This window comes from Anabas testudineus, chromosome 7 (assembly GCF_900324465.2).
Source record: "Anabas testudineus chromosome 7, fAnaTes1.2, whole genome shotgun sequence".
NCBI classification, from domain to species: Eukaryota; Metazoa; Chordata; class Actinopteri; order Anabantiformes; family Anabantidae; genus Anabas; species Anabas testudineus.
The window spans coordinates 15,106,116-15,118,446 of record NC_046616.1 but is presented as its reverse complement, the minus strand read 5'-3'; the positions used below and the strand labels follow the sequence as shown (position 1 = coordinate 15,118,446).

The following is a 12,331-nucleotide window of genomic DNA, read 5'->3' as shown; positions in this document are numbered from 1 at the left end:
GATATGTCATAGATTTTGTTTGCTTGTTATAAAATAAATGAATAAATGCTGAACTCTGACCTATATTCCTACTAGATTTAACAGCCTGGATGTAAATATTACCTGTAGTGTTTTAAAGATATTTTCCTTGCACCAGTTCATTAATTGTGTCTTTTCAGCTCTTCGAAGACTCTTCCTACAGTAAACCCTGATGAAAGTCTCAGAAAAAGTGTCTGGGAGAAGGTGGGACACCTGACAGAATGAGAGCAGTATAATTAGTATAACAGTGAATATAGTTTAATAACACAGATTAATATAGAGAATAATGACCTAACAGAGGATGTTGCATGAATATATACATTAAAAAATGTTTGTCATTGTTTTAGTTCAAACCTGTTCTTTGGGGAGTGGGACTGCCTTCTGAGGGTCACTCTTATTGTAGAAATTCATTTTTTCAATAGGGTTCTTCTCTTTCATCCCATAGTTTATAGTCACTTGCTAAAAAGATTTTTGAGAAAGTAAATTATTAATTTTTCCACAACAATGATGAAAACCTGAGATTACAAATCAGTAATAAGTAAATTGATTACTAGAATTCTAATGACATTTTCTCTATGACTAGCATCACTAAATTACAACTAATACAAATTACAAACTAAATGAAGGTAAGAACCCACCTCTATTTCAAAGTCCTCTGGTTTCAGTCTCAGGGGTTCAGCCAGTTTCTTTTTCCATTCAGTCTTCTTTTGGGAGATCAGTTTTACCTGGACAATAATTGTCTATCTTATAGTTTTCATTAATTTTGATTACTTTGTAAAACTCTGTTTTCCATTTAACATGACAATTTTAGAGAGACACTCTTCCAATCAGAGAATTTCTACACTTTAGTTAATTAGTAAGTTTGGACCCTTTCATTTATTGTATTTCATTAAACCCTGTCAGATTCAGGACAGAGATGTACAGCCCTCGTTCTAAACAAAAATACACTCAAAGGTTGAGCTGAGAGTCATTTAAATAAAGAATCCCATCAACCTTTAGAAGTTTAGAATCGTCAATTTCTTTATATTTTTGATTTTACCTTTGTTTATAACATTAAAAACTGTCATGTTAAAAAGAGTCATTTTCCAATAAAATACACATGTGCGAAACTACTTTTTTCCGTCATAAATCGTGATGATATGAATGAATTTTGTGTCAGGAGCAATTGTAGGGTTAGACCTTTAGGAGTGCTCAGCCCTGTATGACTATGTGATATACATGCAATATGCATACATGTATACACCATAATTTACAACAATAATACTTTTAATTAATTTAGGAACGTGATATTATTATTATAGTAAAACATAAAAAAATTGAAATTGGAATAGACTATGATGAGGATAACTGATTAAATCAACCTCTTTCACTACTTTTCACTTCGTTACTGACAACGGTAAACAAAAAACATCATCAACAGTAATGATTAGTAATAATAATTAATTTTTGGGTGCTTGAGCACTAAAATCTCCACTGTTTTGGGGACTAGCATGTGTTGGAAACCATAAAAACCACTGTCGGGGAAGCTAATAGCAGATTTCTGGAAGTAGGTTAATCTTAAAATGTTCTTTACTGACTAGTTTCACCTGAGAAGTATTACACAAAACCAAGAGACAGGATTTTCCAATTATCCTGCCTGAATTTAGCCTTGACAGGCTTCTACAACAGCAGGATAAATGAAACCCAAACTCAAGTTACCTTAAAGAATGTATGTAGTTAAACCAGGATTTTCCAGCAATCCTAGTTTAATTTAGTCCTGACTCAGTTGAATGAAAATAGGTTGAATTAAGCTGAATTAAGTTAATATAGAGAGAAGGCAACTACCAGGATAAGATTAGTCCTAATGATGTATCTGTTAGTTCAGTTGTCAATCATTAGAAATTAATGTTTCATCTTCCATTCAAGTTCTACAGATATATTGTCATTAAGTCAAGTGGGTCTACACTTTTGTTTACTTGTCAATAATTTTTAAAATCATTCATGCAGAAGTCATTACTAATGTCAGGTGGACCACCCACCCTGTCAGATCTAGTTTTTTAATTACTAAAATTAGTACAGGCAATAAAATATGTCAGCAGACACCTCATCTGTTCCATTCATCTGGATGTTATGTTTTTTGGCCGGACATGTCTGTTGTTTATAAAGGATAGATAGGATAAAAAAATTAACTAAAAAAATATTAGAAAAAATGATACAATAGAGAAACAACGATGAAATGATCAGACTTTAGACTAGATTACATAAGATATGCAGATCAACATAAATAAAAATAGTAGATAGATAACAACTGTCTTTGAACCAATCACACGGTGAAACACAGGACCACTGTTTCTGAGGTGATCTTTTATCTGGGACAGCCCAAAATCTCACAATGTATACCCTGAAATGAAATAATTATGTTACAAACTAGCAAACTAGGCCAGAGATCAATAAACAAAAAGGATTTTATTTCGACCTGGTCTAAAAACCGAGGACACAGGGAACCAACGAGACGAGGGAAATCAAATGGACACTAATGGACACAAAAACTAGATGAGTGAACAAAGTGACAACTTAAAGACCTGAAACTCTTTTACTAACAAACTAACTAACAAGAATGAACAAACAAGTGACAACGCAAACAGGAAAACAAAGTGATAAACAAAAATTCAAACCCTCAATCTAAAATACAAAGTAGCAACAAAGGTCTGTCCAGGGTGAAACAAATCCATGTGAGAGTCCACGTGTTTGCATGGGTGTCAAGGAATGAATGTTGTGTGGAATAGTGTAACAGTCTCTAGGTCGTGTAGATGCCCTCCACAACATCAGAAAGATCAGACCTTACCTGTCGGAGGACACGACCCAACTCATTGTATAGGAGTTGATCATATCTCGTCTTTATTACTGTAATGCACTGCTGATGGGGTGACCAGCATCCACGACCAAACCCCTCCAGATGATCCAAAATGTAGCAACATGCCTCATTTTCAATCAGCCAAAAAGATCGCATGTCACACCGCCCTACAGATCTTTGCAATGACTTCCTGTGGCTGCAAGAATTAAGGTCAAAGCTCTGTCTCTTGCCTACAGAGTGGTCAACTCTACAGCTCCAACTTATCTCAGTTCAATCATTCAGGTCTACAACTCGTCCACTGCGCTCGGCCAGTGAATGACGTCTGGTAGGAAGCTACTATTGCTATTTTAACAGGGCAATCTTGATAGATTAGTCACACATAGATGTTTTAACACCAACGCCTTAACAAAAATGTGCTCTTAGCTTCGCTGACAATGGTTGTTACGGCAGCGTACTGACATCTTCATATCTGAAAGCTTCAGTCATATGAACGTGACTGAAATTGTTAGCATCTAGATGTATCTAATATCTACAGACAAACTAATGACATGAAAAGCAGATGTGTAATACTGAAGTGACACAAAGATATGATAAGATTCATACCTTGGATTCAGCAACCAGGGTTTCACCCAGGAACACATAGAGGTCTCGAGAGCAGATTCTTGCCAGAATCTCCTTCGCCTCCTTCAGATTTTCATCAGTAGAGAAGAGTATGACTTGAAGCAAACAATCTACAGGGAAAACAGAGCAGATCTTGGTTCAGATGTAGGCTATAGCCCACTGACAAACTTGATAATATGTTTATTTGTGAAACTAGTTCAACTGAGTAAATGACAACTCTAAAACACATGCTTACAGTTTCCGTTGTTAAAGCTATACTTAGGTCTAAAGCCTAAAATACCTTTTCAAGAATTAATGCCGATGTAGCTAATGTCTGACCATCAGATTCTAGTCAGAAAACTTAGACACACACCCAACTGTTTTACTGTAACTGCTACTATAACACATTTATGTTGCGTTGTTGTTTGTAGATGGTGCCCAGTCTGACTGCTGCACAATTAACATAGATAATAATTTAGCATTGTAGAGACTTGTTGTTTGATGAGGCTGTGGAGAGATACTGTCATTTCCAACCCAGTCAACATTCACATCTATTTTGTGTCATGGTGCACTTAATTTAATCCTTTTGATTTTTATTTTTAAAGTAAACTGTATTAAATGCATTGTAACAAAAATGAAAAGCGCCTTCTCTTCTGCTTCACCAGAGAGTTAAGAGGGCTGCAGAGGAGGCCATGCAACTGTCCCCTGGTCTCCCTGTTTAATGTGTTTCTATGAAGCTAAATTAACCACATAGCTCATATTATTTACATAAATAATATTCAGCCTTCATTTTCTAGATTTGTGGCAGCGTATTAACCATGTTTAATATAACTTTGACTTTTCTCTACATTTCACAGTGATGAGGGAGGAACTTTATGACAATTGCTGGCAGAAACTGGATTTTATGAAGCTGGTGAAGAGTCGAGGGATGTTACATTCTTTTTGCATCAAGGAGGAACTACAAACTTCTGGTGGAAAAGTGTGAGACACAATCCTGAGTGCTGCCATTTTATTTCTATTTATTTAAACAAACAAACCAAAAAAAAAAAGCAAAAATAACAGCAGTTCATTACCTTAATGTTCTTTAAACAAACTAACTACAAACATCTACAGACCAGTTAGTTTTGTGTAGGCTGCCATGTCATCTATTGATTCCAAGAGCGTCTTCTCAAATCCTTCAATCTTGATGTCTTTTACTTTTGAGAGGACATCTTTTATCCTGAAGAAACACAATACAAACCCAATGTATTATCAGTGTTGGGTAGTAAGTAGTTACATGTAACAATGTTAGGTTATATAATTACAATATAAATGTAATTACAGATACTGAGAAAATATGTTATATAAGTAAATCACACACACACACACACACACACACACACACACACACACACACACACACACACACACACACACACACACACACACACACAACATCAACTGCTATTTTACGTGGATCATTTAGTTATGCAACGCTGATGGTTTCTCCCTTAAATATTGAACAATACTTTATTGAAGACTTAAAAAGTCTTATCTTGAGGAGGTCTGCATGATGTATTAGCATTAATAGGATATTATTAGGATTTAACAACAAATGTGCATTTTTCCCTTATTAAAGTTAGTGTGTTGCTTGTGAACCAGACTGTTGTGATTCGTGTTGAAGGGATTTTAAAAACCATTTTGACAGTAATCACGGTAGTGCTGAGAGGTTTTCACTGTCTACTTTTTATGGACCTTTCAGATTTATTGCCCAATAAAATTTGTTTGGAAAAGTAATCAAATTACAATATTATTAGAATTTCAACAGGACATCTGGAAGTTGAGTCTGGATGACTGAGAATCTGCACCAACATATTCAACAGGATACTAAAGTTAAAGCACTTCATACCACACAAGAGAGTGAATCATGAAGAAATATAATAAAGACACATCAGGAATGAAACCACGCTAAATATTGAGGAGAGTATCATAATAGGAAGGATAGGTACTCACATAATCTCTATAGCCTTGTTCACTCTGTGCTGGTAGGCACGTCTGTGCAGACAGTACCTTGTATGGAAAAAGTCGTACATGTTGTACACCTCCTGTTGAGAGTATAGAATACAGTTAAGTCACGGCTAGTTAGATTAATAGATGCTGTTTAAGATCAGATTTAAAAGAAACAGACACAACATTGTCAGCACCTTGTCTCTAATGCAGATGTGTTTCTTGCCGTCCTCAGCCTCACACACTCTGGCAAACTTTAGGAAACGGCGATAGTCAAAGTTGTTCTGCATGCCCAGGTGGTGACAGTCCCTGAAATAAGACGAAGAAAAGGTCTATGATGTTCAACTGGACAAAGTATCCTGTTCTGCATACTGTACAATGATTTGGAGACTATTGTAATTATTCAGAGGAAATAATACAAGACAAGTCTTCAGTCTACATCAAAAAGTGAATGATTCTACAGCAGCAACAAATTCTACCTGGCAAAGTAGTCAAACTTGTCCACATCAACGCCATTTGTTTTGTTTGCCACGATTTCATAGAGGAAGGACTTGTCCTCTCCTCTACCTTTATGGGGCCACTTTGGAGATGACAGCACAGTTGTGGCATTTAACATGAGCTGCAAACAATAATAATGATAATGACTGATTTCAAAGTTCCAAAAACAGAACTAACGTTTCCATCTTTGTCTCTGGGTTTAGGGTCGATCATCTCTTTGATGAAGCTTAAATCAGGATCAGACAGCCCATACAGCTGCATCAGTGGCTTCAGGCCATTTTCTTCCACCAGGTAGTCAAACATTTCAATAGAGATTTGCTCGTGCTGCAAGAAACCAACTCATTAATATATTCAAAGACAATCTACATAGACAAAGCTTGAAAATAATAAAGATGCAGTATCACAATGAAACAGACATGTCTTAGTAACATAAAGGCCAAAGAATGAGCAAATTAGGATCAATTAATAATACCAAAATGAAAGTAACAAATAAATACAGATGACTGCAGCACACTGGGCCAGAACATAAATATCAGAGAGAGAGATATAGTCCGGGCCTTGCTTCAAACCAATCACCACATTTTTTTACTTTTTAAATCTTTGTAGGCAAATATGAGAAGTTCCATTTTCAATTCAATTCAGTTTTATTTACATAGCACCAAATCACAACAAAAGTCATCTCAAGGGAATTTACAATGTGAGATTTGAGCAGACCTTAAAAAATCTAACAGTAACCAGCAGAACCAGGCTCAGGGTGGGCGGCCATCTGTGTCGACTGGTTGGGAGAGTGGAAGGAGGAGAGAGCAGAATAGCAGGCAACAAAAAACAACAACAGGGCAGGTCGGTAGGGTCACAGTATACAACTCCCAGGCCAGTGATACCTGCAGAAAGCTACAGAGTGGGAGACAGTAAGGAGGAAGCACAACTATGAGATAAAGAAAAGCCCATACAGCAGTGGCATTTGGATGAATAGAAGAGAGGAGAGGAGCTCAGTGTATCAGTAGAGGTCTGAGCCATCTCTAACTGTAAGCCTTATATATGTGTCTCCCACTTTACACCTTAAATAAAACCAATGGAGTCTAACAGTGATTAAATGCAGTGTTAAGGCAGTTATTATCAAGTGACCAATTATAATGACTTTATCTGTACTAAGAATGAAATCAGATAGAAAAGTCTGAGAATTCAGTTAAAAATTCAGAGTAAGGGACCAGAGGACGGTTCACAATAACAAACAGGACTGATTTTTGACTTTTCCAGTTTGGATCATCATTTGATGGTCACTTATCAAAAAACTAATTTAAGTTGGTCAGGGAGCAGACACTGTCTTTATGGGGTTTTAGTAGTTAAGTTAAGGGTGATTTGACACTGTTTTGATTCTGACTTGCAAATAAACGAGAAGAAACAAATAACGTCGGCTCTTTTGCCAATAACTTATCTCGCTTTCATTCTTGTGGGTTTTTTTCTGCTTAGTTATCACAGTTTGACGAACAGAAATCAGAAACAGACTTCAGTAGAATTGCACTTTACCTTCTTTTTTGGACACACACTTTCAAACATGTGGGAAAATGGTCCATGTCCTAGATGTGGAAAAATAAAAAATAAATCAACTGTAAAATACTAGATTGTTAAACAAGCTAGTATTATAAGCACTCTGCTAATACACTTCAGAAACTCTGGAGTTCATTACTCAGCTCCTCTTGCTCTGTCTCCACCATCTTGTCCCCCCCAACTTCCTGAATCACACAGTGAGTCGTTCTAAGTTGGATCCACTCTCAGACCCACATGTTGTAAACACTCTCTCTCTCCCAGAACCTGGACCCACCAGCTCAAACACATCATACTACACCAGTTTCCAGATCTCCCTCAACTCATCCGAGTCGTGTTCTCTTTGAGCCTGGTTGTAGATTTTTCAAATTTACTTTTGAGGTAACTTTTAATAACTTAATGATAAAAATGTTGCACTCACCCAGATCATGGCAAAGACCTGCAATCTGCACACTAAGGATGTCTTTTTCATCAATGAGATTTTCTCCTTCATTGTCATGTTTTGTTTTCAGAGCTTGTGCAAGCTCTCCTGCCAAGTATCCTACCCTGTAACACCACACACACACACACACACACACACACACACACACACACACACACACACACACACACACACACACACACACGCACACGCACACACACTATTGAGTTATGAGCACTAAATGTCCTCACATTGATGGTATTAGAATAAAATGTTATTATATAATGTAATATACACATACTGTAGACACTCACACACCAATCATTCAACAGTTATCACACATACCCTGCTAATAACGCTCAAAATAGCAACTCTTAATGTACCTCTGCTAAAGGAAACACTATGTGGACATACCCAAGAGAGTGTTCAAAGCGGTTGTGAGATGCTCCAGGGTAAACAAAATAAGCTCCACCAAGCTGCTTGATGTATCGTAATCTCTGGAATTGAGGTGTGTCGATGATTTTGACAAGTAGAGGGTGAAACTCCATGTGTCCATGGACAGAATCATTAAACACCTGGCAAAAGACAATAGAAAAATATATTAGACAAATCCAATCCAATTATTACTAAGCAGAACATCAGTAAACTCACTTCCATTTCATTTATACTGACAGCTTCTGTACCTTGGGTGAGTCTTTGATCTGCAACACCATCTTGATAGTATTTAGAATTTTTAGATGGTCCTTATGATTTCTAGACCAAAACAAAATACAATTAGAAGAGCACCATAGAAAATATTATAATTGAAAATTGCAATGTGGTTTAAAATAGGGAAACACTTACTCTATGCCCATGTTCTTTAGATCATCAGCTGTGAGACTTTGCAGTTTTTCATCAGTGATGTAATGTTCTGGGTGAAAGAGGAAACAGTTAATAGCAGTCCTGTAATACATTATATCTATTTATTATGACAATATTGGTTTTATTTAGTATTATGATTGTGATGATATTAGCTCTAATGACAACAAATGCAGCAAGAACAGAGAAACTTAAAGCAGCACAGTTGACTGTGATAAACTCTGTATTTACTCTTGTTACGTATTCACATAAGCTCTGTGTTGTTCCCTCTACTGCTGAGGTAGCTGGAAAACACAGGCCATGCAACAGCTGTGCATCTGATTGGCCAAATACTTTTGAGCCCCTGAAACTGGGGGCTTAGGTCACTAAAATCATGATACATTTTCAACAAAGCCTACATCAAAGTGTAGCTGACAGCATTAACTTTAAACACATCTTAATTTCATCAGTTTATAAAATACAAAGTCATGATGGTGAAAATTGTGTCATTGTCCAAATTTATATTGAATTGACTGCACTGATACTCAAAGCAGACATGAGGTAAAAACGAACTATAATGTCAGAATAAAACCAACCTTTCAATTTAACTTGCAAATGTTCAAGTCCTAGTTCTTCTTCCAGGTAGTGACAGACTCTGTCCACTGTGTGTTGCTCCACTGACGCTTTCATCTCTGGTCTTTTCAAGCTATAAGAGATGATATTTGTCTCCAAGAGATGCCTTCAACTTAGATCTGATAATCATTAGTTATTATTATTTAATATAACTAGTTATTATTATTTAATATAACTAATATATTTAATTTCTAGTCACACAATGTAACGTTGCTACTTGCAGACTACAAAACAAACCTGGGTTACTACCTGTCTCTTATACTTTGAACACACCTTTCAGATTGGACACTGCCCTCAAACTGATCTGTTCTATTTTAAGTCTATTGGGATTGAACAGTTAACAAACACTGTGGGAGTTCCACGGTTCATCACTCCGCCCATCAGCATTTTTCAGCATTTCTCTCTGTTTCCTCTCTTGTTCACTCAGCTTTCAGGTTCCACAATCTAATTTCCTCTGCAGTACTGTCATTACTAGTATTTCTGATAATTCTGTAATAAACGTGGGTCTCAATGCAGGAAAATCCCGGCTTTCCAAAAAACACAAGCCTTGTTAAATATTCTACAAACATTTTATATGAAATATTACAGTGAGTCTGAGTCAATACCTGCAAGATGTTACAAGGTTTCCCTTAAATTGTGAAAAGCAGTCCACACCATGACACACAAGGCTAGACTTCTAGATTAACCACGTCATTCCATACAGCGTCTAAGCTCCTTGTATCTACCTCAGCATAGTTTGAGCTTTCAACACACACCACACCTTTTAGCCTTAGTTTGCATCCAAACCAGCTCCCTCAGTATAATAATAAAAGTTAAAATCATTGGATGCTTTCTGTTGCTCTGAAGCACTGGCTTGGTGCCTCCCTAGGAACACATACTCATTCATTGTATGTGTAACAGAAAGTAAATAAAGTTTTACATGTGTAATTTGCTATACAAGAAAAGCATGAACGCTACCACGATAGGCCAACATCACATACAGTAGGCAGAAGAGTATCCAAATACAGCTGATTACCTTCCACAAAAAGAGAGAGCATGGACATAAGGGTGTGGTTAAACTATAACCAATGAGTCCATCTGACTGGGGATGATAAGGGGATGTTTGAAATGACATAAAATGCAAAAGCTGACATACTTCTTTTAGTAGATTAGACTCAAAGTTATGACCTTGGCCCCAGTGAATTTTACATGGCACCACAAAATGACACACACATTACTCTTTGAAAACTTTAGCAATACTTTGAGCTTTTTGATTAGGACGTTTTGACTTGTGCCTAAACTTTTCTTTCATATATATATACAGTGAGGGAAAAAATTATTTGAACCCCAGCTGATTTTGTAAGTTTGCCCACTAACAAAGAAATGATCAGTCTATAATTTCAATGGTAGGTTTATTTGAACAGTGAGACACAACAATGACAAAAAAAATCCAGAAAAATGCGTTTCAAAAAGAGTTATAAATTAATTTGCATTTCGATGAAGGAAATAAGTATTTCATCCCCTATCCGTCAGCAAGATCTCTAGCTCCCAGGTGGATCTTATACAGGTAACAAGCTGACATTGGCAGCCCTCTCAGCTCGTTACCTGTATAAAAGAGACCTGTCCACAGAAGCAATCAATCAATCCAGATTCCAAACTCTTCACCATGGCCAAGACCAAAGAGCTCTCCAAGGATGTCAGGGACAAGATTGTGGACCTACACAAGGCTGGAATGGGCTACAAGACCATCGCCAAGCAGCTGGGTGAGAAGGTGACAACAGTTGGGGCAATTATTCGCAAATGGAAGAAACATAAATTAACTGCCAATCTCCCTTGGTCTGGAGCTCCATGCAAGATCTCACCTCGTGGAGTTTCAATGATAATGAGAACGGTGAGGAATCAGCCAAGAACCACTCGGGAGGAACTTGTCAATGATCTCAAGGCAGCTGGGACCATAGTCACCAAAAAAACAGTTGGTAACACACTACGCCGTGAAGGACTGAAATCCTGCTGTGCCCGCAAGGTCCCCCTGCTCAAGAAAGCCCATCTACAGGCCCGTTTGAAGTTTGCCACTGAACATCTGACTGATTCAGAGGAAGACTGGGTGAAAGTGTTGTGGTCAGATGAGACCAAAATCGAGCTCTTTGGCATCAACTCAACTTGCTGTGTTTGGAGGAGGAGGAAGGCTGCCTATGACTCCAAAAACACCATCCCCACTGTCAAATATGGAGGTGGAAATATTATGCTTTGGGGGTGTTTTTCTGCCAAGGGGACAGGACAATTGCACCGCATCAAAGGGAGGATGGATGGGGCCATGTACCGTCAAATGTTGGGTGAGAACCTCCTTCCCTCAGTCAGGGCATTGAAAAGGGTCGTGGTTGGGTACTCCAGCATGACAATGATCCAAAACACACGGCTAAGGCAACAAATCACTGGCTCAAGAAGAAGCATATTAAGGTCATGGAGTGGCCTAGTCAGTCTCCAGACCTTAATCCCATAGAAAATCTGTGGAGGGAGCTGAAGGTTCGAGTTGCCAAACATTGGAGAGGATCTGCAAAGAGGAGTGGGCCAAAATCCCCCCTGAGATGTGTGCAAACCTTGTGGCCAACTACAAGAAACGGCTGACCTCTGTGATTGCCAACAAAGGTTTTGCCACCAAGTACTAAAGCACGTTTTTCGAAGGGATCAAATACTTCTTTCCTTCTTGGAAATGCAAATTAATTTATAACTCTTTTTGAAACGCATTTTTCTGGATTTTTTTTGTCATTGTTGTGTCTCACTGTTCAAATACACCTACCATTGAAATTATAGACTGATCATTTCTTTGTTAGTGGGCAAACTTACAAAATCAGCTGGGGTTCAAATAATTTTTTTCCCTCACTGTATGTATATATAGTTGTTTCCAAGCTTCCTACACAAAATGACAAAACATACAACAGTAAATTCACCTGGTGGTTTTAATGTTGAGATGTGCAGTTCAT

At 37.5% G+C, this 12,331-nt stretch overlaps 1 protein-coding gene across 2 annotated transcripts in view; it reads right to left on the bottom strand.

Moving 5' to 3' along the window:
• LOC113167329 (deoxynucleoside triphosphate triphosphohydrolase SAMHD1-like) overlaps window positions 1–12,331 on the bottom strand; it is a 39,400-nt gene that overhangs the window by 24,611 nt on the left and 2,458 nt on the right. For both annotated transcript variants that reach the window (XM_026367856.1, XM_026367855.1), the window contains exons 2-17: window positions 9,335–9,444; window positions 8,745–8,811; window positions 8,585–8,654; window positions 8,316–8,476; window positions 7,902–8,026; window positions 7,463–7,512; window positions 6,650–6,826; window positions 6,113–6,259; window positions 5,917–6,017; window positions 5,635–5,746; window positions 5,444–5,535; window positions 4,567–4,670; window positions 3,455–3,582; window positions 657–743; window positions 373–477; window positions 103–231 (exon numbers count right to left, since the gene is read on the bottom strand). In XM_026367856.1, the coding sequence (XP_026223641.1) occupies window positions 103–231; window positions 373–477; window positions 657–743; window positions 3,455–3,582; window positions 4,567–4,670; window positions 5,444–5,535; window positions 5,635–5,746; window positions 5,917–6,017; window positions 6,113–6,259; window positions 6,650–6,826; window positions 7,463–7,512; window positions 7,902–8,026; window positions 8,316–8,476; window positions 8,585–8,654; window positions 8,745–8,811; window positions 9,335–9,444 (1,765 nt within the window). The remainder of the gene's footprint in view (window positions 1–102; window positions 232–372; window positions 478–656; window positions 744–3,454; window positions 3,583–4,566; window positions 4,671–5,443; window positions 5,536–5,634; window positions 5,747–5,916; window positions 6,018–6,112; window positions 6,260–6,649; window positions 6,827–7,462; window positions 7,513–7,901; window positions 8,027–8,315; window positions 8,477–8,584; window positions 8,655–8,744; window positions 8,812–9,334; window positions 9,445–12,331) is intronic.